This window comes from Sturnus vulgaris, chromosome 17 (genome assembly GCF_052056855.1).
Source record: "Sturnus vulgaris isolate bStuVul1 chromosome 17, bStuVul1.hap1, whole genome shotgun sequence".
Taxonomy (NCBI): domain Eukaryota; kingdom Metazoa; phylum Chordata; class Aves; order Passeriformes; family Sturnidae; genus Sturnus; species Sturnus vulgaris.
The window spans coordinates 5,509,397-5,536,147 of NC_142259.1; the positions used below are offsets into that span (position 1 = coordinate 5,509,397).

The following is a 26,751-nucleotide window of genomic DNA, read 5'->3' on the forward strand; positions in this document are numbered from 1 at the left end:
AGCAGCATGTTTTGATGGAAAGAATTAGTGACAAGTTCCTGTGAATTATTTCTGGGGATGTAATTCCCGAAATTGCTAATAAGCAATTGTCACTTTTCAAAAAATCAAGCCTTTTCTTTCCCCCTGCTTTCTATCTCCTGGCTTGACTTGCTGAGAGAGTGAACTTCCTTCCCTCTCCCACAGCACCAGGAGAGCATTTCCTTTTGCTGACAGCCCTTGCCTCTAATTCCCAGTGATCTGGCTTTGGGTACAAACACTGATGAGGCTCTCTGAAGTTCTGCTGCTCCTGCAGGGCTCCACCAAGGCAGGATCAAGGTTTCAGATGTGCCCAGCAGCCTTTGCTAGTGCTGTGACCTCCCTGTGCAGCTTCCCACCACAGAATCATGGAAAAATGCAAGGGGCTGGATGAGGGAGCAAACCACCCCTACTGCCGTTTCCAGCTGTCTTTTCATTTCAAAAGAACTGCTCCTTTCATTTCCTTGGCACTGAACCTTCCCCAGCCATGATAGTGATAACTATTTATGGAAAAGCTGTGGGCAAAGGACACTGAAGGAGCTGCTTCAGCAAGGGAGAGCATAAAGATGCCTCTGTTCAGGGACCTCTGGTCAGTCAGTGGTGCAGGACATAAATCCTGAGCAGCTCCAGGCTGCAGAGATTTGCCCACAGCCTTCCCAGTAAATATAGAAACGTGCTATAAATTCCACAGCTCTGCAAACGCCTCCTGCCTCCTGATTAGCAGGCCCAGGGTGGGATGGTTTTATTTCCAGCCCTGCTCTGTTAATAACCACCCTTCTTCCATAGAGATTTTCTTCTTCCAGGATACCAACTTGCCCCTTCCCCTCTGCTCACCCACAGTACCTCTCACAATATTCCATGCACTTATCCTAAAGCCAGGAGGGCAGGGTCCCCTCTGGACTGGGACACAGAGTGGTTTTCTGTGGGATGAGTTAGAAACCAAGCTCCAGTCAAGCACCTGCTGTTCACAAATGTTTACTTCTTTTGGAGCCTAACACTAAAATAAATAATTGTTATCTGGAGTCCATACATGCACTTATCAATGGTTTTACAACTGGCTGAGCTGGAAGAATTTATTAAAGATTTATGAAATATTGTCTCACAAACACCTATAGTGCTGTTCTTAAAAGTTTCTTTTTGTTAGAAGAAAAAAAACTGAGTGCTTTTGAAATATTTTTTGAAAATTGTGTTTAATCCAGATTGAGCAATTGGATTAGGTGGAAATCAGTTGGAGGCTGTGCCTGTTTGCTTTTCCTGTCCAAGTTTAGTCATATGAAGAAAATCATTGTAGACAGTTTGTTCATTCTTCATTTTGTGATAATCCGCAGCTCCTGGCAGTACCACAGCTTCATACTGTGCCCTGGAAAGTTGGAGTTTATCCCTGAATCCTTCTGTTTCACCAGGAAGATGTTTGGAAATTGTGACATCTCTCCAACTTCCCTTCTGCCCCACTTGCAGCTACTCCCAAGTGCAAATAAGTTCTAACTGTATCTAGAAGAAGCTGAAAGTTCTGGGAGCACTGTTCAGGGGCACTGGTTCTCTCTGGGGGGCTGGGGATGTGGATTTCCCCAAATTTGCTGCTGTGGCTATCCAGGCTCATCCTGCTGAGGGAGCAGAGGGGTTTAGAGCATCAGCTCATGAGACTGAGTCAGGTAAATCTTGGAGTGGGCATGAGGAGAGCTTTGAAAGTCAGCACAGAGAGGCTCAGCACTAACCCTGCCTTTTCTCTTTCCTCTAGGGAGAGCCAGGCCCTCCTGGTTTGCCAGGCCCACCAGTAAGTATTTCCTGCTTGGCATTGGCTTTTCCATCCTTTCATGAGGACACAGGACGTGGCATTTACAGCCTCAGAATTCCCAGGAGTAGGGATGCTCAGCACTGCCCCAGGGGATAAACACATTCTCCTGTTTCATTGCTATCAGTGAAATAGAATGAAAATTAAATTAATGAATGAAATAAATGAGGTAAAGCTTGTGCATCACCTGTACAATGACAGGTGTCATGGCACCGAGCCACATTATGTGGTTATTTTGGTTCTGCTCTGAGTCTGCTTCAGCCCCTCAGTCTGCCAGGGGTGCTCAGAACTGTACCAGGTGGCAGAGCCCTTTTCTTTGGCCACTTACTGCATCCCTACCCCTGCTAAGAAGAGCTTGTGAGCATGTGGGAATGAGCCAAAGCCCTGAAATGTAGGATTTGGGTATGGATTCACAGCAAGATTCACCTCTCCTCACACATTTCATAGTGTAAGATTTGCACACCAGCAAATGAGCTTCCATCCCTGCCACGTTTCTTCTGTAATTTTGTTGTAATAATTGACTGTTTACCTCATGTAGGGGCCAAAAGGAGCACCAGGGAAGCCTGGAGCTGCAGGTGAAGCTGGATTGCCTGGCCTTCCTGGAGTGGATGTGAGTATTTTGTCATCTTCTCTTAGGTCTTTTAAATCTTTCACATGGGCAGGGATGTTTTCCTGATGTGTTCCATCAGCCTTCTCTGTGCCTGCTGGAGAAGGAATGTGAGTGCTGGACCTACATCTGTGTCTTGAATATCAGGGGAAATTGAAGGAAAAGCAGCTCTAGGCTGAATTAAGGAATATGAGAAGAATTTTGAGATGTGTTGCTGACAGGATGGCACTCTCTTGATCTTTTGGGTTTTTTTACAGGGTTTAACAGGAACTGATGGCCCACCTGGCCCAAATGGGCCTCCAGGAGACCGTGTGAGTACCTCATTAGATCCTTAGTCCCTTTAAATGGTCATTATCACTGCTTGTAGGGATGATTTTCACATTCTGCTGGAAATTGGTGATATTCAAGTGTTATTTCTGATGTGAGCCCTTGCAGAATACTTGGATCCTTGAAATGCAGCCCCAGGTGTCTTTTCATTAGGCAGAGCATGAAATCCATCTTTCTTTCACATGGCTTTGAATCTGCTTGGGTTGCCTCAGTGGTGGCTGTGCTGGGGATATTTCAAATATCCAAAAAGTTTCTTGAAGCAGTCAACAGACTCAATTGTGAAGTTTATCAAAGTGAGGTTATTTTGGCCTTTATTTGCAGTCTGAGTTGGCAGATCTGTGTTTATAATTAATGCTACTGTGTATTAATTGTTTGAACTTTTGCTTTTTATTATTTCTGGAACTGTCCATATGGTTGCATTATTAGTTGCCACAGTGTTCCCCAGACAGCCCAGCGAGAAATAAGAGCTTTTTTAAGAGCTTTTTCTGCTTCCTACACCTTCCAGCTCTGCTGAGGGGCACCACAGGGACAGGGAAACAACTGCCAGAGATGATGCAGATGTCCTTCAGATCATCCACAGTCGTCACCCACTCTTAGGCCTCCCTGTGACATTAAGGAATAATCATTAATGAGCCACTCAGCACAGATTGTGATCCAGCCCAGCTATTCTCCTGGCTCCTAGATGGGAATATAAAGCTTGTGTCCACAGCTGGCTTGCTGGCCTCTTGGACTCAGGGCTGCAGTGATGGGCTGGGTTTTTGTAACTTGTTCAATATATCCCAATAATCCACTTGTTGCCCCAAGGATTTACTTAAATCTGAAAAAATCTGTGAGTTATTTAAGGGGATGAGTGGTACAGCCATGTATTTGTGATATGCCCTTCTTCCTTTCCCATGTGACAGGCAAAGTTTGTGTGGCCACTGGGAGAGTTGATATTTGGGAGGACCCAAATATTCTGGTCACAGCTCCAAGCCTCTGTCCATCACCACCACCCTAAACCCCCCTCCTTTTCTGTCCCTTGTGCCCATCTTTCTCCCCAGAAATCCAAAATCCTGGCCACTCAGACATTCAGGAGTGCAGCAGCACCTGGGAACAGATCCCTGATTTTTAAAGTAGGAAAGCTCAGGAGCAGCCATGGAAGGCTGTGAGCAGTTCTGTGCCCTGTTTTGGGCTGGGTGGCAGTGCTTGCCCATGCCCACGTTAGCACACAGCTCCTGCCATGCAGGGAAATTGAGCAGATAATTTCTGGGCACCAGAACTTCCTCTCTGGCTGCTGGGCAGGAGCCCCCAGGCAGAGCTGCACACTCAGATTTCTGTGCTTTCCCTAATCTTGTAACTCAATCTGGCAGCTTGGGGCAGACCTGGGACCCCTCAGCATTTATGGGAGCTTTTCAAGGTCACTGCTCCATCTGGAAAATTGTTTTAATTGGTCTAATAAAAACCTGGGAAAAGGAAAGACCTCTGAAAGCTTTAGCACTCTAAATAGGAAGCATTGTTAGCCAGACTTGCTTTTCTTTCTCCCTGTATTTTAGGACATGTATCAGTCTCACAGGACTCACTGAAATTGCTGTTTATTTATTGCTGTGGGTTTGAATTCATGCTTTGCACTCTGATTTATTCTAAATAAGCTTTATTTTTTGAACTGGAGTGTCTGAGAGCAAAGCTGTTTAGCCCAGGGAAGTAGGCTCATGGAGGCCAGTTTTCAGTAATACTTTATTGCCAAACATCTCCAAAAGGATTTTTATCTTAAATATCTCCTGCTGCTCTCGGCATCCATTGGCTTTTCTCCTGCTTCTGCTTAAAGACTGATTAGATCAAATCTACTTGTTTTTTCAATTTTAAAGCCCCTTTATTTTTAGCTGGGGTTGAGCTGGGTCCTGATCTCCTTGCTAGATACTGGTGTCCTTCATTGGAAAGTTCTCAATTTTAAAGTTTGTTGCTTTCCAATGAAAGCAGGAAAACATAATTATTCACTTCTATTTATGAATGTCATAATAATCAAGTTTTTTCTATGCTCCACAGTTGTCTATTCTCAGAGTAAATTGCTACGAAGTGAAAAATTATGGTGATAGTGTTTTCTAATCAAAAGAGAAAGAACATTGTTACCAGGAGAATGAGTTGAGTCAGACAATGTTATTAAAATTGAGATGTAAATTAGAATCTCTCCTTTGCTTCAATGCAGTAGCATCAGCTCATTCAGGGATTTCATGATCTCTTACTTTACCAGGAATGTTCAGTGCTGCATTCTGCACCTTACACCCTCTGAGGTATCAAAATTAGGGGGTGGAAAGGGCCAACATTTGGCAATCTGGGTGCTTTGCCAACTTTGTGGCCCGTTGGACAAATCAGAAAGGGGTGATGCAGCTGCTTTCAGAATTAGGGTGCAAGTTAGGGGGTGCCAGGAATTCAATGTTTTCCTTGCAGGAGGAGATCCCAGCTTGTCCCTTACAGCCAGCAGCAGTTGTAAGGATTTTTAGCCTGAAGATAAAAGTGACTGAAGGCAGAGCAGGAAATGAATGAGCTGACATTCACAGCATGGCTGATTTTTATTGGATTACAGTTCTCTGCTCACAAGACCACTCTTAACAAGGTCCTCTGTGCCTTTCTCCTTCAGCTTAACAAGGGAAAACATTTCTAATCTCCCGTGGCCCACAGAACATGAGGAGAGGGCAGTGTCATCCCTGGGGTCACAGTGGGAGCTGTGTGTGCTGGGATATTCTCCAGGTTTCCACATCCACCTTGTTCTCTTGGTCCAGGAGCAGGCACTATTTAATTCCAGCTCTGGAGATCATCCTCGAGATGTTTCTGTGCATTTTGGAGATGTTTGGGCTGGGGAGAGGCTGTGGAAGCCTTGTCCCTGTGCAAGGAGATGTCCCTGCTTTGTCCCTGCACCCTGGTCCCCTGGAAGGTGTCCCTGTCCATGGCAGGGGGTGATCTTTAAGATCCCTTCTAACCCAAACCATTCTGGGATTCTGCTTCAGAATTATCATCTATAATTAATTTTACAGCCTGCTGCCCAGCTGGCAGCTTTGCAATGCAGCAAAGGGGTTAAGGAGGACTTTTATTCTTATCTTCTTATTTGTTCTTATCTTCAGTCAAGCAGGAACTTCACAGCTTCAAGAATGACTTAATTCCAGTCTAAGCCATGAGTTCACCAAGCTCCAGTCAAGCCTAAGAGTGGGAATACAAACTGGGAAAAGGAAATGGGGCATTTGCCAAGGAAGCAAGTGAAGAAGCAGAAGCTGCCAAATCTTTGGCTTTGCTTGAGAGGAAAATTGATGAATTAATAAAATGCCCTAGAACAAATCCAAATTTTGTTAATAGTTTTAGGAAACTTAGTCATTGGATCTACCATATGAATGTATTATGAATGAGAATATTTCAAGTCGACAGAATCCAAGTTATGAACGTTTAGATATTCATGGAGGATATTTAGATATTCATCTGAGGCCAAGCTGAGACTTTCAGAGTAATTATCCATAAGTTTTTGTCCTTATATGTGTGAATTCAGCTGAGCACCTGTAGTACTGTCCTGTTTCTGCTGGAGTTTCCAAGCAAAGATTGGTGTCAGGGAGAGCAGGCCTTGGTGACTCCCCAAAGGGAGGTTTCTCTTTTATCCCTGCTAATTTTTATCCTGCTTTATTCCCACAGGGTGCATTAGGACCTGCTGGGCCACCTGGACCAGCTGTAAGTACCTCTCAGAACAGCACATGGGATGAAAGTGTGGAATATTATGGCAAAAACATCACCAAGAGAGGAAATTTTGGATCCCAAACAAAAGGATCAAAGCCTGAATGAGTGAATATATTGTTTGAAATGTTTAAATATGTATGTGTGACCTGTTCTGGTAACCAGACCTGGTTTCATTCTCTGAGGTTTGCTCTAAAAGCAAACCAGCTTGGGATACAGACTGACATACCAAGTGTCATCACAATTACTAGATATTATCTAATATCTAATAAAAATTTAAAGGAAAAGAAAAAGGAGAAATAGATAAACTGGAGTGTTGTCTTCCTCTCCATGTCCCACACTTCTCTTTTCTTACAGACATCTCATAGGTAATGGAGATAGAAAGGGAATGCAAATTATTAGAGGCAACAAAAAAATTCATCAAGACTCTGCTCTGATTGCAAATTATAATCATTAGGGGCAAGGGAGTGATAAGGAAACTTACTAAATAAAAACAGCAGCATTTTTTGAAGCTTTCTTCTATTCCTGTATGTTCAGTTTCTGAGTGATCTTTTACTGTTCCAAATGTTGTTTTCAGGGCAAAGGACTACCAGGACCTCCAGTAAGTAATAAGAATATTTTTTTTTAAATTATAAATTAAGATTCTGATTTTATTGGATACCCTGAGTGTTACAAACCCACCCCAAGTCTCAGGTCCTTCTACAGTGCCAGGCAGAGGGAGGTGGAGTCCTGCAGATCATTGACTTTGTGGGGTTTTTATCCTTCCTGGAGAAGCTGGCTCTGGTGTAAATTCAAGGCACAGCAGCCTTGTAAAGAGTGGAAGTGAGCAGTTCTGGGGCAGCTTTTGTTTGCTGGGTTCCTGGGAGCTGCCCTGTGCCTGAGGGATGCAGGCAGCACTGACAGAACCAGAGGACACAGCCTCAAACTGCAAGGGAAATATAGGCTGGGTATTAGGAAAAAGTTTTTCATGGAAAGAATAATGAAATATTGGAATGCTTTGCCTGGGGAGGTGGTGGAGTCACCATCTCTGGGTGTATTTTTAAAAAGGCTGGCTGTGGCACTGGGTGGTCTAGTTGAGGTGTTAGGGCATGGGTTGGACTTGATGATCTTGATCTCTTCCAACCTTACAGAGTCATTCTGTGATTCTGTAAATTAGATTGGCAGTGAATTCCAGGAGAATGTGGAATAAAAAGCAAGATGTGTGTTGGGAGGCTGCTGGTCTGGGGCAGGCTGGAGCTCCTTGGGGGGATTGGGCACATGGGGACAGCCCAGCTGCTGGCTGCCCCTGGCTTTGGGGTGTCAAGGTCAGCAGAGATGTAAAAGCTCTTCTCTGTTCCACAGGGACCTCCAGGACCCAGTGGGCTCCCAGGTGGACACGGATTTCGGGGCCCTTCTGTGAGTTTCTCCAGCCATTTAATCCTCAGTTACTGAATGTGCACAACCACAGAAGAATGAGTTTAATTTTTGTTTCCTACTTCTCTCTGAAGTGATATTTTGGTAGCCACCCCTCACATCCCTTTGCATTTATATTGAAAGGAAATTCTTATTATTTTTCTCTACTTTTAGGGACCTTTTGGTCTGCCAGGATTCCCGGGGCCTCCTGGACCACCTGGGCCTCCTGTAAGTTGAGACTTGCAAATAAATGTGAGAAAATTCCTGGGGGGAATCTGGAATTTTCTTCTTGCTCCACTTTTTATTTGCTGCCACTGCCATGAGCATTCAGCAGGGCTCAAACACGGTGCCCTGAGGAGAGCAGGGACTTTTCCTTGGCTGCTCTTGGGTGATTTGATGATCTCCTGTTTGTTATTTGTGCTCTGTGTGAGGAGGGACCCCATGAACCCCACCTTTATGGCACACACAGGATGTTGTTCTCTCAAGGAAGGTTTTTGTGCTTGCTTGGATCAGGATCTGTTCTTGTAGGGCCAGCAAGTGGGGCTTGCAATCAAGTCCCTGTTTTGGGTTTGCTGTGCCCTCTCTGGAGTGTTGGACTGGGAGGTCTTTCCTAAGCCAGGAGCTCTTCTCTAATTGCTGCCTTCATCACCCAAGGCCCCAGAGTCTTCCCAAGCCCAGCTGGGATCTCCAGGGGATGGTTACACCCCCAATGTGTCTGATTTTCAGGGCTGGTGCAGCTCAAAACACCCCAGGGTCAGGGGCAGCACTTTAGGCTGAGTATGTGCCTTGTGCTGATCCAGCTGAGCTGGGTCTGTAAAAATTGTCCTAGAAATTGTGTTTCCTCCTGGTGTTTGTCTTGTGTTTAAAAGTCACCATTCTCTGATTTGCAGGGTCTCCCAGGTGCCCTTCCTGATGGCGGGGGGGACCTTCAGGTAGGTTTTTATCTGCTTTGGTTTAATCCCTGATGTGACTTTTGGTTGGCACAGCTGGGGGAGTGTCAGACCATTTAACATGCACAGTTTCGACCTGCAGATGTGGGTTTAAACCACCTTACCAGGATGCACAAGACTGGAGTGGGTGTTTTCTGGACTGAAATGTTTTTTTCAAGGAGGCAGATGTGCACTGGAACAGATTTCCCAGAGAAGCTGAGGCTGCCCCTGGATCCCTGGCAGTGTCCAAGGCCAGGTTGGACAGGGCTTGGAGCAGCCTGGGACAGTGGAAGGTGTCCCTGCCATGGCAGGGGTGGAATGGGATGAGCTTTAAAGTCCCTTCCAACCCAAACCAGTCTGTGATTTTGTCTTGATTTTTGCTTCCCAAAATGCACATTTTGCATGCATTCTTCATGTGCTAAACCACTTCAGCTTTTGGTACAAGACAGCAGCTTTTCCTGCTTCCAGCCCTGCCTTGCCCCAGGAAAGGCTGTGTGTGCTGCACTGTTTATTCCCAGGGATGGTGGCACTGCCTTCCTATGGACATTTGCTTTCTTCAGGCTTCCTTCCTTAGGAGAAAGCCTTGATCCCATTCTTTCAGTGGAACAAAAGGAGTGTTAAGTCCAGAAACGATGGAAGTGACATTTGCAGATTTCACAGCTGTTGTTGTGACAGTTTCTTTGGTTTTCTAATTGGCATGCCCCAAAAAAAGCTCCGAGTCAGTTTAGGCTGCCTTATGGCACATCACATGGGAGTTCATAGAAAATGATGCTATTTCTGCATGTTTAATTTAAGTTACCTCGTGGAATATACTAGAAAATTAAATTTTTGCTACAGAGGTGCTGCTTGAAGTTGTAATAAAAAAAAAACCAAAAAACAAAAAACAATTAAGAGCTATTTGTAAAGTTTCAAGAGATTGGCCTTTTCCTCATGAAATTTCCATGCATGTTCTGATCTGTTCCCAGTGAAGCTGGAGTTCCCACCAGGGACTCTCCCAATGCAGATATCAGCTTATAGGTATTGGGTTTTTATTGGTGTCCTTCAATGTCTTTGTTTCACTTAAGGAGTTGGCTAAAGGAAATCAATAGGGGCCAGTTAATGCAGAGGATTAAATATGGTCCTAATCATTTAAAGAAACTGATCCAGCTTCACTGGGAAACTTGGGTTCTTCAGTATTTTGGACTGTGGACACTGTCAGCCTTCAGAAAGTCTCACAGTCCACGTTCAAAGTGGAGCAGGCCATCCATAAATCATTATTTTGTGGGTTACCTCTAGGAGCCATAGGGAAATGTTGGTCAATCCATGATGCTTTGATTCCATTCGATTTAGTGAATTTAGAGCCAAAATCCACATGACTTTTTCACCTAGTGGATGAAACCAGCCTCCCTGGATGTGCTGTGTGCCTGTTAAACCAAAATATTTCTGTTCCCTGCAGTGCCCAGCTCTGTGCCCACCAGGTCCCCCAGGCCCCCCAGGAATGCCAGGCTTCAAGGTAAGGAAACATCACCTGCAACACCTGGATTTGTCTCCCAAAATAAACACCACTATGAACCCCTGGCATTAAATTGTATCTACAGTCTCTATATATAGGCTCCACACCTCCCAAACCAGCCATGCATTTGCATTTATTCCTACAAATGAAATTTAACCCTTGGCATAGATTAAAAACCCCTGCAATCCCAGTGGGGCAGAGCTGAGGGACAGGAACAAACAGGGGCAGCAGTTCAGGGCTGCCTCAAGAGCCAGGTGCTGCCTTTCCAGCCCTGAGACTAGAAAAACCTCACCATTTTAAACTGCAAAACATAGCTTAGCTTACATAATTAATATAATACAATTTAATTGTTGTTTTTATAGCCAGTGTAGCACCAGGCAGATTTGTGTTTAGTTGGTGGACTGTGGTACGTAAATTCAAGGTTTCAGCCCTCAGGAGTTAAACATCTCCTCCTCTGTCCCCTCTATGGTTCACATGAAGTCTTTGCAGTTATGGACTCCAGCAGTGAGACAAAGTAAAAAGTGACTCAAATTGTTTTAGCAGGATTTAGAAGCTGGCAGTGAGTGGGAGAACTCCTGGGAAATGCTCTCAATTCCTCCTGAAGTGACCTTTCCCTGGTCTATTTGGTCTCAGCACTGAGTCATAAATATCATTACAAATACAAAATGTTTAGGGCATAACTGCTCAAAATTCATAGCTCATGGAATGGAAGACCCTGTGAAACTCTCCAATTATGATGCAAATGGTGCACAGGACCTTTGTTGTGGTGAGGAATAACATCTGCCATGGCTTAAATTAGCCTGGGTCTCTCCCACAATAACAGGAAGAGAGCCAAGGCACAAACTGAATCACATCTTATATGAAAGCTTTCAATGGGACATGAATTTCTTTGCAAGCTTGATGATGCAGACATTAAAGATGACTTAAAAAGGGAGGTTAAAAATGCAGTATGGGGTTCTCAGGAGTGACTCATCCCCCTCTTCTGGGGTGATGGGAACTGAGTTCTGGTCCCTGATCTGTATTTGAGAGTTGTATCCAGACCATGAGCTTAGTCCAGTGCAAGTTGCTCTGGAAAACCAAACCTGGGCACTTCCTGGAACTCCATCAGTTCTGCCACTGGTACCTGGATAACCTCCCCCAGGAGGGATCTCCATTCACAGCACACCTACAGACTGCTTTCCCTGGAAGTCATTTGGGATGTGGGGGTTTAGGTTTCACAGCTGTCTCACCAAATTTCATTTTATTCTACTGGGATGTGAATAATCATAACTGTTATTTCTAGGGACACACTGGTCACAAAGGGGAGCCTGGTGAAGTAGGAAAACAAGGAGAAAAGGTAAACTTCAATTTAAAAGTAATGGGGGAGGACTTTTTAAAAACACTTTAAAAAATAAATAAGTGTTTTTTTCAAAGAGACAGGGAGGAATGAAAAATTCTGAAGAGAAATCTGAGAGGGAGATAGGGAGCTCAAGGAGAAATGAGATGGGGATGTCCCTGGCTGTGTGTTTGCAGGCTCCTGCTGTCTCTCCTCCTGTCTGATTGATTTTTCTCTCCCAGGGTAACCCTGGCCCCCCTGGCCCTCCAGGAATTCCCGGTGGTGTTGGCCTGCAGGTAACCCCACCCTTCCCGTGGCCTTTTCACTGTGGGCTCAGTGCAGCCATCAGCCACCTTGGTTGCACAAGCAGTGATTGAGCTTGAACTGATTTATTTTCTTAATTAGGGCCCAAGAGGACTGAGAGGCCTCCCTGGTCCAATGGGTCCAGCTGGCGACAGAGTAAGAAAAAAATTCTTCTGTATTTTTTCTTTTCCTCTCCACCACCAGTTTATCTTGTGAGACGTGCCAGTGGCACTTGTCCTTACTGAATTCACTGGGAAACTTGTGAAGGCATAAAGTGTAGGCTGTTCCCTGCAGCCCCTCCATCAGAACAACCTCCCAAAGTCAGGAGGATCCACACACACCCGAGGGATGGCAGGGTCAGACCCAGCCAGACTGAATCATTCCAACCAAAGTGCAAGACTGACAGTGTTAGAGAATCTTGGGGAAAAAAAAAAAAAAGAAACATTTCGTGAACATTTCACTTTCTCTTCTGTCTCTTTACAAGAAAAAGCCAAAGAATCACTGATGGACAAAGGTTTTCAAGACTCAAAAAGGCTCCTCAGTGAGAACAGGGTCAATTTCCAGCTCATTGAGGCTTTGGACTCTTGTCACAGTCCTTTGACCAGCAGCCCAGAGGCTGAATGGTTTTGCATTGGATGAAGTCATGCATTTATAAGTGTGTTATCAAGATAGTAAGGCCATGAATGATATCAGTGTACCAGAGGTATAAATAAAAACCTGTTGTTCAGAGTGGGATTTTTTGCATGTCTGTCCTGGAAACCAGCAGGAGATACAGGGTGTCTGTCCAGGGCCTTTGTGTTTCCTCAGGTTGGGGTACAAGGTGGGGATTCTGTTACTTCATCCTCTGCCAAGCCCAGCATCACGATGATGTCTGTTCTCTGCAGGGTGACATTGGATACAGAGGCCCACCTGGAATCCCAGGACCTCCAGGGAAAGCTGTATGTATGCCAGTCTTCCACAGCCTGGTTTATTCCTCCTTCCTGAGCTCTGCTGCCAGTGAACAGGATCTGTTCTCCATCAGATTATTCCCTTTGCCCTTTCCCTCCACTAAGAGCAATGTTATTTTACCTGGCACAGACTTCATGGTGCCTCTCCCTTTGCCATGTCCCACACCAGAATAAGTTCACCACATTTCCATTGCTCTCTGCTTCACTGCCCTTTCTTGAGCACCAGCAGCTGTGAGCAAGCACTGGAGAAGGGAATATCCTTTCCTTTTGAGCTTACATCCCTTGAACCTGGTCCAGGTGCCCACAGCTCTCAAGGATTTTTGCTCCAAGCAGGAATAGCCGTGTGTTGAGGATGCAATCCCCCTCCTTCTGCAGCAGCACCCTCTGGGGACCCCTCCCTAGGCCTGCAATTATAGAAGAAATTCATCCAAACTAAAATAAAATTACTTGCTTCCTCACCAAACCTTTCATTACACCCAGCAGGATCTAGACAGTAAATATTAAAGCTTTTCTCCCACTCTGTTTCTGCTTAAAGAAATTGCTTCATTAAATGAAGGGCAAGATGGTGTCTGCCCTGAGGGATTGTTGGCAAAGTCCCTGCTGCAGAAAGTGTGTCAGGAATTGGAGTGTAACTGAGAAAGTACAGCTGAGCTCTGGGGGAGCTGTGTGTGCTCACACCCCTGCTGACACCAGCAAACAGCACAGAAACCTCCTCATTTCACCCTCAGAGCAGCAATCTCTGTCACTGTGTGATGGAGATGCTTAATGGCTTTTTCCTCCTCTGTCACAGGGAGACCAAGGCAGCAAAGGACCTCAGGGATTTCGGGGGCCCAAAGGTGACACTGTAAGTGCAGTCAAACACCCTTTGCTCCAGTCTGGGGTGTGACAGTCCAAGATTGTTCCACAGCTTTATTATGGCTTGTGCCCCCTTCATTTGTTTGAAAGGGATGGAAGCATCATCTCAAAAATGAGATGTTTAACTCTTACTAAAGGTGCCTGAGCAATGAATGTCCAAGTGCTGCTACAGCCTGGAGCACAGGGAGCAGATCTTACATCCCCATCCCTTGAAATGATCAAGAATTTTCCCAGGTGTTGAATCCAGCACTGGGCTGGATTCCTGGTGTGTCCCAAAACAACCTCCATGTTTATGTGGACAGAGAGGACCCAGGTGAAATGGAATGAAATGTCCCTACAGAATTTGAGTATCATCTTTGTTTATAGATCTTCAAGTTTGCACAGGTTAACACAGGATTTATTGTTGTTTTCTAGGGTAAACCTGGACCAAAAGGAAACCCAGGGGCTCGTGGACTCATAGGAGAACCTGTAAGTCAGTGAAGGAGGGTGCAGGTCTTGCTGTTTGTCTTGTTTGCAGATGAGGAAATAAAACACCATAGGATAAAAGCTGCTTCTTGCCCTCTTTGCTGTCAAGCTCCTGCTCTGGGGGTGTCTGTGTAAACCCAGCTGTAAGCCATAGCTGTGCTGCTGTGAATGAAAACCTCCCAGTACAACTGGAGCTAGACTCATTGCCAAAAGCTTCTTTGATGTGAATTTGTTTTGCAAACCACAGAGCCTCCTCCTGACCTAAATGTGTGCTGTCCGTGATTGCAGGGAATGCCTGGCAAGGATGGGCGGGATGGAGCTCCTGGACTCGATGGTGAGAAGGTTTGTAAAGTTCTACCTAAAAACTGCAGGGAAGGTTCCTGAGACTGTGCTGGGAGTGTTGCAAGGCTATTGATGCTCCTCAAGAAGCTTGACTGGAAAGCTTTTCCTTCTAAAAAGTTTTCTAATGTGGTAACTAGTGAAGGAGAGTGAAATTCTCCTATTAGTTAGTCCCAAGGGAATTCCCTAAAGAAGGAAGGTGCACATATGATGTGAGCTCAGCTGTGCCCCTGGATTTAGTGGTTCCTGCTGGCTGACTCCAGCCCTTCAGAGATGCCTTTTCAGAGCTGTTGACAGAGTTGATTTTAATAGCCTGGAGACAAAGTGCTGTCAGGTACTGGTTGCCTGGTTCTTGAGCAGTGTTCCTGCAGGAATATTGAATGTGTGTGCCAGGGAAGGCTGGGAGCTGCAGGGAGCAGGGAAACACCTGGTCACTCCTCTAGACACAGCAGCTCTCGGTGCTGTGCACACAGGGAGGGAGAAGAGTACAAATGCCTGTTTGGGAATGTGTCCCCTGCCTGTGCCAGGCCATTTCCCAGTGCTGGAGGATCCCTCCTAACCTCTCCCCATCCACAGGGTGACGCAGCTCCCGTGGGTGCTCCTGGAGAGAAGGGGCCAAATGGACTTCCTGTGAGTATGGAGCAGCACTGCCACCTCTGGGGGTGCCAGCAGCTGCGTGTGCCTGCAGAGACCCTGCCTGGGGACAGGGGAGGGTCATTCTGTCATTCTGGTCATTCTGTGGGCTCTAGTTAAGCCAAGAGGAAATGCACTTTTCTTACCATGCAGACAGGCAAGGAGTGTGCCAGACAGGGTGGGAGAACACCTGGAGCAGCACCACGCAGTAATTCCCTGGCTGTTGGCTTCTCTGACTCTTTAAATTCTAAACTTGAGAAGGATTTTCTCTTTCACATCCCATTGATCTGCATCTCTTATGGAGGGAGGTCTGGGATATAATATCCTGAGCTCTGTCCCTGCCTTACTCCAGTGCTTATTGGCAAAACGTTTCATCTCTTCAGACTTCCAACTATTTAAAAGAGATAAAGTATTCCTTTCTTCCTGCATTTACAGAATATTTTGAACACCCCTGGAGAGAGATTTTTGCTGTGCAAAATGTTGCTGCTGCTGGTCTATCTGTATACTCCTGCTCTTTGCTCTCATGCCAAGGATTAGTGTTCATGGAGCTGCAAGGGCAGCAAGAGAGACATTGAAGTCATAATTTTCACAGTGAAAGGTGCTGAAGTTGAAACCCTCCATTGCTTCAAGCAAAGGTCACTCCTTGTGTGTCAAATCAGACCAGAATAACAAATTGAATAACTTCACTTCTTCTGACATTGCTTTAATATCATTTTTTTCAGGGTCTGCCTGGAAGAGCAGGTATTAAAGGCTCAAAGGGTGAACCAGTAAGTGAACCTCTCTAATGACAGGGTCTGGTGGGGAAACTGGTCACAGCAAGAGTTTTTAGTTTTGGGGGATTGGGAGGACTTACCCCAAAGTGATGGTTTCTGTATTTCTGCTGGGCTGAAGAGCAGGAATTAGGTAAAATAACTGGACTGACACCTGGTTCAGTAAAGACACAGCAGATACACAGGAGAGTCATCAGTGGCTTAGAAAACCTCATCCTTTTATCAAAGTCCCAGGAGGAGGCTTGATCTTTGGGAATCAAAAGGCTGAGCACCAGCAGGAGCAGAATGATCTCATCTTACCTTCTGCAGATTTTCCCTCACCTCAGGAGAAAAATTTCCATGGAGCTTTAGATTGACACCTAGCTGTGAGATTAAAGAAAATCTCAGGCAGACCAAAGCAGTCCAGCACAAAGCTGTGCCTTTTTTTCCCCCTGTCCCTCTCCTTTATGAATTTTTCCCTCTGCATCGTTATTGCTGCTAATCCTCAGGGAGGAGAGCACACTGCAGGAAGGTGGTGCAGGACTGAATGTGATGGGATGTCCTGGCACTCCTGTCTCATGTAGGACATGGGGACACTGCCCTGGGGCTGGCAGCCCTCCCTGGTCACTGGTGCCAGGAGAGAGTGTGCAGATCACCTGTTCTCTGGTGCTGGGAGTTTTTGCTTAAATCTGTAAAAGTTTAAAGCTGTTTTTTTTTCCTGATCCAGGTTTTAACACCCTCCTCCTTTTGTTGCTTCAGGTAGGACAGAAATGGCTCCCTGAAGTGATGCCCTAACTGAGTGTTTGCTTTGTGCTCTGCAGGGCAGCCCTGGAGAGATGGGAGAGGCAGGTCCCTCAGGAGAGCCAGGCATCCCTGTAAGTGTCCCAAATTTCCTCCTAGCATGGGCTCTGCTGGTGAGTTTGAAACCCAACTGGGGAGCTGGAGCTCACCTGCTGCTTCCTTGCATAAATAAATCTTCCAGTGATGCAGCACCTGCAATCCCATGGGGTTGAGCACTCCAGGCATTCCACACTGGGGTGTGGAGCTCCCCAGGGAGCTGGCTGGGCAGGGTGCTGGGCACAGGTACGGGGCAAAACCCATCAGCTGTGGGCTGGCAGATGGGCCAGTGGGGCAGGAGCTTGGCACTGAACAGCCTGGGATCCAGGAATATGTCCCAGAGGGTGGGAAGGGTGGATTTGTGACTCCTAAATATCACAGCTGACTTTGGTGTCCCTGCCAGGGCGATGTTGGCATTCCTGGTGAGAGAGGTCTGCCAGGACCCAGAGGAGCAACTGTAAGTACAGGGTTTGTGTGTGGGGTTCACTCTCTGGCTGCAGTAAAAGGCCATTTTCTCTCTCAGAGGAGTCTCTGGGGAGCTTTGGCAGCAGAGAAATTCCTCCCCCAAGCTGTGTCAGATCCTGTTCTCACTGACAGCTCCGTGCAAATGCCAAGTGATGCCTCCCATTTCACTTGGCACAGCAAACTGCAGCTGTCCAGGAGGTTTGTGGAGCTGCCACAGTCTGCCAGGAGAGACTGGGCAGGCAGAAAGCTCCTCGTTACAAAGGAATAAGAAGGTTCTGCCTCTGCTGAAGTGAGGCATTAGTGAAGCAGAGCTCTGGGAAGCTGCTGCAATGGACTTGGCCACCTGAAATCCTCCCCAGTCCTGCATCCCTTTCCTTGGAGCAATGGATTCCCTGCAAAACCTGAAGCCATGCATACAACAAAACTGGGAATAACTGCATGGCTCCCTGCTGTGTCCCTGCTCAATAGCAGAGATTATAACAAATAATATAAGGAGGGAAAAGTCCTGATTTTGAGCCCACTACTAAAGATGCTTTGGTACCTTTTTCGTCTTGTCACTCCCCAGCTAGTGCTGCTGTTGGGGCTGGATCTGATCTTCTAGTGGTTTTGTTTGGGCTTTTTTCTTTTTCTTTTTTTTCCCCCCATCTTAATCTCATTTTGAAATCCAGGAGCCTACAGCAAGTCTAATATGATTTCTGGTACGTGCCACTTGGAAGAAAATTGAACTGCATGATTTATTGTTTGTGAGCAGCTACTGCCTAAACTTCCAAGGAGAGGGAAATCAGCTTTAGAAATAAACTGTATTAATAATGTTTGCTTTTATGTCTGCAATTTTTCATCAAAGTGGCTGGCCTCACAAAAGGTACCACATTATTACAGCCAAAAAGCAAAAGCAGTTGAGCTAATTGTGCTGGTGCAGAGTTTTGACAGGGGTGCAGTTGTAGCTGAACCCATGGTTATGTCTAACCTGGGCTTCTCATTTCTGATTTGTTTTATTAGAATCATAATTTATAAGTTAAGACTGGTCTGTTCCAAGAGAGGTGCAGGATTTTTCCAGTGTTAAGGCTGTTTGACAATTTGGGGTTTTTTAGCTCTGAGTACCAAGGGTTTCTCAGAACCTGTCAGGTCCCTCCAGCTCCCACCAGCAGCTCAGCAGTGTCATTTTCAATGCAATTTAACTCAACTTTCCTAAAGCTTTGTATTTACAGCTTTCAAAGTTCCTTACTGAATTACAAGCAGAAAACAAAGTGGAAACCAGTAACCAGAGAAATACCTGAGCAATTGCTCAGCTTTTTGAGGCTGATGCTGCTTTATGTCAGTGACCACTTTGAGGTTGGTTTGTGCCCCTGAATGCTCCACCCAGCAGGGATGGCAGTGAAAGGAGCCAAAGCAGCAGCCCTGCCTCGTGACAGAAGCTTGCTGAAGGCATCTATTTCAAGAAGACAGTTTACAAAATGAGATTTAAATGCCTAAATTACTTTGAGGTTTTTTTTTTTTTTTATCCAAGATCTTTATTGGATATGTGATTTTTCTCAGGAGAAAGCAATAGAGACTCCTAATGGTAACGTTCATGTTCTTTCTGGTGAGCTCTTAAAAGCCCCTGCTCTGGCAGCATAAACTGCTGCCTTTTTGTACATTGCTGGAACCAAGGATGTCCAAGCAAATGGATGCAATTGCCATTTTTCATTTCCAAGGGCCTGCAGCACATGTTTTTCAGTAGTTCCTTGCAAACAATTAAAAGCATAATACTGGCACAGCAGATCTCTCTAATGGATGTTGTTTATGCTCCATCATACTGCCACTTTTTGCTGTCCCTGATCTCGACTACTCATGAGCATGGCATGTTCTTAAGCTTTGATTATCCAAATAAGCCTTTCTGTTAATAACAATGTAATTACCAAAGCTCAGCAAACACCAAGCTCCACTCTGCAGTGGCTCAGCAGCAGTGCCATGGGGCAAAGTGCAGCAGCACAGAACTCTGCCAGTTCAATGGCACAGCTGACTTACCTGACCCTACATTCTCTCCTTACCAAAGCTGATCTCTCTCTTTGCAGGGACCCCTTGGCCTCCAAGGCCCCATAGGAGCCCGTGGTGTCCGAGGTTTCCAGGTCAGTGTGATGGCAGAGGTGATTTTGGGCACGGTGTTTTGGCAGGTCAGACACAGCCAGGCACTTGGCTGATGGCGGTGGGGGAAAGGAAGAAATGTCTTTCCTTTGGCCAGAACCTGTGTGACACCTTCATTAGCACGGGATGGTAGAAAGGGCACAAGGCCAGATTAGCTGCCTGCAAGAACAAATTCTATTTAGTGTTTGTTTGCAGAGGAGATTGTTGAGTTTTGAGCCTGTTCCCTGGCACAGGGTGCCCAGGGAAGCTGTGGCTGTCCCTGGATCCCTGGAAGTGTCCAAGGCCAGCTTGGATGGGCCAGCCTGGTCTGGTGGGAGGTGTCCAGCCTGTACCAGGGGCTGGAACAAAGAGACTTTGAGTTTTAAGGTCCCTTCCAACCCAAATTTTTTCATTTTTTTTGAGTTTGATCGTCGTAAAGACACCTCAGTTTCTCCTTGATCTGGTCCACTCTGCCTGGATTTCTTCAGTGAACTCCTCCTACCTTTTGCTGCATTGGGTCTCCAATATTTCTTTCCTTTCTCCAAGGCTGTGGGACTCTCCACTCCCCACTGGCACTGGCTGAGGGGAGCATCACTTGTGGGAGCACAGATATTGAATGTTTATTAATTTTAAGAGGATTATTAATGAAAGACTCAGGCCAAATGTTGGAGCACCTTGGCAGGTGCCTGAGCTTGGCTGTGGACCAGGAGAGAAGCTGGAATGAGCTGTACCAACCAACACAAATAATCCTCAGGTCCTGGGGGAAAAGGGAGAGAGATCATCCAAAAATAACATTTCTGAATGTGTTATGGAGGCTTCCAGGGTGCTGAAGGGTGCAGGTTTCTGGCACTGTAAGCTGTAGCTTGGTTTTGTTGTTTTCCCAACAGGGGCCCAAAGGTGCCAGTGGTGAGCCTGGCCTTCCTGGCCCGACTGGGATCCGTGGAGAGACAGGTGACAGGGTAAGGACAAGGCACCTGGCACTAATTCCTCTTGGGGATGGGGATTTAGAGGATAAGGGGGTCCCAAAACCTGGTGTAGTGATGAGTGTTGGGTGTCCCAGGCTCTCCCCTGAGGCTGCCAAGTCAGAGCTTAGGGCAGGGATTCCCTCTGTTCCTGCTTTCTGTTTCACTTCAGAAACTCCCACTATTTTCAGACAGGCTGGGTTATTTAAAAGTGATTTGCAGACCCTATCCTAGCCAGAATAAAGAGTTTTGGGGATTTTTCCCTGTTCCTTACTCTGATTCTACCAAAGCCTCACTCCCCAGGAGCACAAGAGAAATGATTCATGAATTTTTGTTACTCAGATGCTTGATTAGACTCTCTGGGGTTTTTTTTAATTTAAAGTTTTATCAGTGACTTTTCTTTCTGAACAGTAAAACACCTGGGCATCCCACCTCACAACAAATGTGACTTTTCATTTAAATGAGCTCATTCTCATTTGAGAGAAGCCATCAGGGCAAAGTGAACAGCATTTGTTGGGAGCTTGCAGGAGAACAGGAGCCATGTGTTCACCAGCTCCCTCCTCCCCAGCTTTAAGGTGAAAGTTTTTTTTTAAAAAAGCTTTAAGTTGCTTTCTGTGTAAGCAACTGCAGCAGCACCACAGGGGTTCCACAATGGCCCTTCTGTGCTGGCTCCAGGCAGGTTTAAAAAAAACCTCTTGGAGTGACTGTGAGCTGGAAGTGTGAAACAGGAGTGTTATTGTGGAGCTGTGGGGCTCTTGACTGCATTCAGGGCTTTGCCGTGGTGAAAATTGTACATTCAGAGGGGAAGAGGCCCCTGCACGAAGTGCCCAGGGAGCTGCTCCAAGCAGAGGGAGGGGAAAAGTTGTACTTAAAGCAATAAAAAATAATTTAGGTTTTATTTCTGGCTCTGAAGTTCAGTGTAGTTACTCTAAGATGTGATTGTTGGCCGCTCAGAATGAGAGGAAATGGCCTCAAGCTGCACCAGGGGAGGTTTAGATTCGATATTAGGAATTTTTTCTCACAGAAAGGGTTGTAAAGCATTGGAACAGGCTGCCCATGGAAGTGGTGGAGCCACCATCCCTGGAAGTGCTCAGACAAGGAGTGGATGTGGCCCTTGAGGACATGGTTTAGTGGTGAGCATGCTGGTGGTGCTGGCTTGACCCTAAATGCTCAGGTTGTGTTTTTATAGCCTAAACAGCAGCCTGTGCTGCTGGGGACACACAGAACCCAGAGATCTGTGCTGGCCCTGCTTTACTGCTGCTCCTGATGTGGATAAAGAGAACTGCACTCACAGGATCGATGCAATTACCCTGTCCCAGCTGCAGCCAACTCATCAAACTCTCCTGAGATCCACTGAGACTTTTCGGTGAAGAAAAGCAAAATCCCCTCATGCCTGAGCTAACTGAGTACTGACAGGCTTTTTCACAGCCCTTGGACTGGCTGTGGTCAGGAATATAAACCAGCATTTCAGTAAATGTGTTTGCTGGCATGAAAAATACGAGTGGTTTAGTGCATTTGACTGTAAGATCTAAAATAGTGTTGAGATAAAATACATCAGCCATCTTGCTGGAGTGGGATATGGCAAGGGGAAGGGTTTGGCTGTTGTTGCTGACTGAGGCAGTAATAGACAAATATTTTTCCTAAGGATTTTTATTATGATGAAATTCCTGAGGATTCTAGATGCCAGCAGCCACCTGGGCATTGCCTGTCTGGGCTCCCTACTGGAGCACTGAATGCTTGGCCAAAACCATGAGTTTTGTTTAACTGATCAGATGAAATGTGTGAAGACACAGGGCTGGCAGTCCTGAACTCCTTGTTTCTGCTGCTAGGAATTACCCCTGCACTGAATTAGAGTTTTGAATGGAAATTCTCTGGGCTAAGCTTGTCTTTAAGGGAATATTCCTTGCAGGATTTAGTCTTTGGTGACTGAACTGTGTTTATTGCCATAAACTTTCATGGAGCCTTGAGACTCTGTGAAGTCAGAGGTATAAAATTTAGATGAAAATGTTCAGAAAGGAATATATTGCTTTTGCCATCAACAAACATAGGTGGGTGTTATAAGGTCTTAGCCACTCTTGCATTTCTACACTCCATTGTCTGTTTTTCTGAGTTATTTTTTATTAATAGAAATCCCCTTTCTTTTTAGCTTAGTGCTTGAATTGAGCAAAATAAAATGTCCTTGTTGTGTGTGTTTGTCCTCCTCAAAGATTCTGTTCTGCTGAGCCATCTCTACATCTAGTAAATAAAAAAAGATCAGTTTGCAGATGCCAGATTGATGAGTGTGCTGTAGAAATCTTGCTTGAAGGGTAAAATGGCTGAATTTCACATGTAGATTTTGCAGTAGAGAAAAAATTCTGGAGTTCTCCTGAACTCCTTGTTGGCTCTGCTCCATGGAGCAGAAAAATCATAAATAAGGCTTAAAATGTTTCTCTGTGAATGTCAGTTAGATAAAGATGGAAGGATTTCCCAAATTGCCTGGATTATTCCTGAGGTGATGATAATCAGTTCATCATCTTAATGTATTTTATGCCTATGGCCATGTCGTTCCATGAATCTTTAAATAAGGAGCACCTAATTTCAAATCCTAGGAAAACTGACAGTCTAATAAGGCCTTGAAAAAACCATCCTGGCTTTTTGCCCTTGTGGTATGAAAATATTCATGTCTGTTTTATACCACGAGTAAATCCAAGCTCCTCCTCACATCACAGGCTGAGTAATTGTCCCACAACACAAACCAGGGACTGTGGAGAGTGTCACAGAGCTAGCAGGGATGCTTAAATCCCTTCTTATTTCTGGGAAGTGTCAATGAGATTTGTACCCTCTCACTTGGCAGCTGGGAGAGTGATTCTGACTCCTTGCTGAGTGAGTGTCTGACCACACCAGGAATTCACAGGGAAGTGACAGTCTGAGCTCATCTGCCTTCTTTCTCTTGCTTATTTTCAGGGTCCTCTTGGTGCTCCTGGTCCCAAGGGGAACCAGGTAAGTGATAATTTTCATGCTGTTGTCAGCAGAGGTATTTGAACCAAATTTCAGGGGCAGCCTTTGACAGCCTTCTCTTCCACAAATGAAAATATTCTGCAGCAGAAACCAAAACCCTCTTTGGTCCCATTTTCCCTGCATTAGCACAGATGTTGTCTGTTCTAATGGAGACTCATGAAAATGCTGTGGGATACCAGGCCCTCCCCGTGTGTTTTGTAGCCACAGGGATCTGTGCAGGAGCTCCTCACATCAAATTCCTCCCGAGTTAAGTTTAAGTGCAGCTTTTCCTCAGCTTCATGTGCCTGCTGAAGGAATATTTCACCCTAACCTCGAAGCTTGGCACACTAATGAACTTATTTAATCTTATACATTTTGCTGCTCAACTTCCATGCTTGATTTAATGTCAGCAATGAGCTTTTGGGCCAGTTTTCATCAAATATATGGCTTTCATTAATGCATGACTGTGTTCCTGCAGAAAGTGAGGCTTTCCTAGCAAGCCTTGCTGGTTTGCTTTACCAGTATCACTGTGGTCTCTGTTTTGTTGCTAAGGGGAAAGACCAACCTGCTCTCTGTTTGTCTTGGGATAACTTCCTCTGGAAAGCTGTGGAGTCACCATAACAATGTTCATTATCTGCTCTAATAATAGAGCTCTGTGATGAGCCAGCTCTGCCTTGGGCAGGCAGTGGCTGCAGGGATTTGTGTCACCCCAGCCACTCTCAGATTGCTCAGGCTGCTGCTGGCTGGAGGTGAGCAGCAAGGGGATGCTCCCTGGCCTGGCTGGATGTCACCAGAGCTTTGGCCACTCTTGCATTCCTGTCCCCAGGAGTGGACAGGGATGTTCCTCACCAAGACATCACTGCAGTTTGAGGGTGGGATGAAGATGTTCTGCTCAGGAGGCCATGAACAGGGACACCCAACATTTGCCTGTGGCTGCAAACTCTGTTTTCTGTAAGACACAGCAGGGGGAGCTGAAATTTATGTTCCCTGCTCGAGGAATGCCAGTGCCAGCCTGTGGGTGTCTCATGGCCAGCCCACCATGGTTCTCATCCCTGTGAATTCAGCCTTTCATCCAGGTGCCAGCTCGTTGCAAAGGACACCCAGTCCCCGTGCCAGCTGCCTTGTGCCACACGTGCCCTCATCAGCAGGGGAACTGTGGGGCTCAGCTTTGGGAAGAGAGAACTCCCTCATGCTGGAGCAGCTGTGGCTGCTGAGAGCCCCCACCTCCCTCAGGGTGATCCTTGCTGTCAGCAGTAGGTGCAGAGTTAACTCTGGTCTCTCTCTCAGGGCTTTGCTGGAGCAGATGGCCTCCCAGGTGACAAAGGAGAGCTGGTAGGTGTCCTTAAATTCAGTACAGTTGACTCCTCACATTACAGATGGGTCCAGAAAACCATGGATCACTCTGGTCAGCTAGAATAAATCACCAAGATCTCCAACTCTGCTGTGAAAAGAAGGCAGCCCAAGCCTTGCATATGTCACAGCAGCTTGGGAGATTGGGCTTCAGGTGTGCATTTTCTGAATGAATCACTGTTTCTTATTTCCCTTTTCTTTCTGACAGGGTCCCTTTGGACCCCCTGGCCAAAAAGGAGAGGTAAGTGTCAGACTCTGGGGGTTCATGCCCCAAAGGATTTAGGAGTAAGCATAACCATTGTTTCTGTATAACTATAGAATAATCTCTGCTCTGGTGTCATTCCCTAGAAGCAGTCTTTCCTCACCATCATGCTATAAAATCTGTGAGAAAAAGGGGAGGTTGTGGCATTCAAAATATTGAAATCTGTTTGAAATTTTGCTGTAACAAAGACTCCTCTTATCATGACCTGTATATGCAGAAACACCCTTAGGATATAAGAAATATATGGATCATCCAGATCCATTGAGAAAACCTGGAGAAAGTCTTGACTAACCCCCAGGAGAAAAGAAAGACCATGACTTCCATTTTAAGTGGTTTTGGGTTTTTTTATTCTTCCCTGCAGCCAGGAAGAAGAGGAGAACTTGGTCCAAAAGGTGTCCAAGGACCTAACGGGACAGCTGGAGCACCAGGGATCCCAGGACATCCAGGACCCATGGGTCACCAGGGGGAGAGGGGGGTCCCTGGCATCGCAGGAAAACCTGGACCTCCTGTAAGTACCTGCTGCTTCTGCAGCACACTCAGGGAGCCTGTGAAGTGAATAAATGGATTGTGGGGTTTGGATGCTATCCAAAAAAATAAGGTCCTGCATTTCAGCAGGTAAAAATAAGGCCAAATAAACCCCATATTAAATATCTGGCTTAACATTAAAATTCATCTCTACCCTTTGTACAGCAGAGCTGTGAGGGGAAGCTGTCACCTTTTAAAGAGGGGAAAGAACTCCCTGCTCTTCATGCAGGACCCTGTGCTGCTTCCCAAGCTCCTGGAAATGTGTTTTGTGTCCTGCAGCTTCTGCCAGGGCTGGTTATTGATAAGGAGGTTTCTACAAGGACAAATTCTTCTGTTAACTGCAGGGCAAAGAGGCCAGTGAACAGCATATCAGAGAACTCTGTGGGGAAATGATAAATGGTGAGTATTACTGAGAGAAAACTGACTTTAATTACCACATGAGTAGATCCTGAATATAAAATGGTTTCTGAGATTTGTTCATTTCCCGTCTTCATATGGAAAAAAGCCCAAAACATTGACCTCTAGTGTAAGGAAATTATTCAGGAGGTCACCTTATTGGGGACGTCTTTTGGTGTTCCAAATTTAGTATTTTTAAATTATTCATCACGGCAATGGTCAAAATGCACTGAAAGCAGCTTTGGCACAAGTGTTGTGTGAGACCTCCTGCCCTAACCTGTGTCGTTCTGAACTTCACCTCTCCTCAGAGCACCTCATTTCCTTGGAGCAGGTCCTCAGGGAGTGCCCTTCTTCCTTCAAAGTGACTGTTTTGCTTTTGGAGGTTCATTCCCTGTTTGGGATGAGATTAAACTCTGAAAGTTTGCTTCAGGAAGCTTGTTTTAATTATTTAAGTGTCATTAGTTAGAATATTTGACATCCTTTAAAGTGGTTTTAGAAACACGAATATTCAACCGTGCAGATTTAGGATTAAAATCTCCGTTTGTGGAGATGTAATTAATTAAAAAAAAAAAAAAAAAGTTACAGGTAAGCTGAAAGGACAGATTCAGTGTTTCATTCTGCCAGGAGCAGTGGCAGGAAGTTCTGCCCAAAGGAAGAGTGCAGATGTTGGGGATGCAGTGTTGAATTGTGTTTTTCAGAGCAAATTGCACAGTTGGCTGCTAACCTGAGGAAGCCCCTGGCTCCTGGAATGACAGGACGGCCCGGGCCAGCCGGGCCCCCGGGTCCTCCTGGCACCACGGGAAGTGTTGGGCATCCTGGTCCTCGAGGGCCCCCTGGATACAGAGGGCCAACAGGAGAGCTGGGTGATCCCGGACCCAGAGGCAAGTTCAGACTCAAACAATTTGCTTCTCTTTTATGCCCGTTGAAATAAATTGTGAATTTGTGCTGAATTCAGCACTGGGGAGATCAGTTCTAGGTGGGATGCTGCATCTTGAGGGGTGCCATGTAAGCAGAGATCCCTGCAG

The 26,751-nt window shown here is 45.9% G+C and overlaps 1 protein-coding gene across 2 annotated transcripts in view; it reads left to right on the forward strand.

Annotated features, from left to right (window-relative positions):
• COL9A3 (collagen type IX alpha 3 chain) overlaps positions 1-26,751 on the forward strand; it is a 34,147-nt gene that overhangs the window by 5,484 nt on the left and 1,912 nt on the right. The window contains exons 3-30 of one of the 2 annotated variants that reach the window (XM_014873928.2): positions 1,754-1,789; positions 2,346-2,417; positions 2,672-2,725; positions 6,393-6,428; positions 7,009-7,032; positions 7,773-7,826; positions 7,998-8,051; positions 8,714-8,755; positions 10,188-10,244; positions 11,527-11,580; positions 11,802-11,855; positions 11,965-12,018; positions 12,747-12,800; positions 13,600-13,653; positions 14,079-14,132; positions 14,418-14,471; positions 15,045-15,098; positions 15,824-15,868; positions 16,672-16,725; positions 17,091-17,144; positions 19,207-19,260; positions 20,143-20,214; positions 23,161-23,196; positions 24,481-24,525; positions 24,752-24,784; positions 25,167-25,313; positions 25,675-25,729; positions 26,425-26,607. In XM_014873928.2, coding sequence (XP_014729414.2) covers positions 1,754-1,789; positions 2,346-2,417; positions 2,672-2,725; positions 6,393-6,428; positions 7,009-7,032; positions 7,773-7,826; positions 7,998-8,051; positions 8,714-8,755; positions 10,188-10,244; positions 11,527-11,580; positions 11,802-11,855; positions 11,965-12,018; positions 12,747-12,800; positions 13,600-13,653; positions 14,079-14,132; positions 14,418-14,471; positions 15,045-15,098; positions 15,824-15,868; positions 16,672-16,725; positions 17,091-17,144; positions 19,207-19,260; positions 20,143-20,214; positions 23,161-23,196; positions 24,481-24,525; positions 24,752-24,784; positions 25,167-25,313; positions 25,675-25,729; positions 26,425-26,607 — 1,639 coding nt within the window. Of the gene's footprint in view, positions 1-1,753; positions 1,790-2,345; positions 2,418-2,671; positions 2,726-6,392; positions 6,429-7,008; positions 7,033-7,772; positions 7,827-7,997; positions 8,052-8,713; positions 8,756-10,187; positions 10,245-11,526; positions 11,581-11,801; positions 11,856-11,964; positions 12,019-12,746; positions 12,801-13,599; positions 13,654-14,078; positions 14,133-14,417; positions 14,472-15,044; positions 15,099-15,823; positions 15,869-16,671; positions 16,726-17,090; positions 17,145-19,206; positions 19,261-20,142; positions 20,215-23,160; positions 23,197-24,480; positions 24,526-24,751; positions 24,785-25,166; positions 25,314-25,609; positions 25,730-26,424; positions 26,608-26,751 lie in introns of those variants that run through there. The other variant, XM_088174777.1, reaches the window with a different exon arrangement.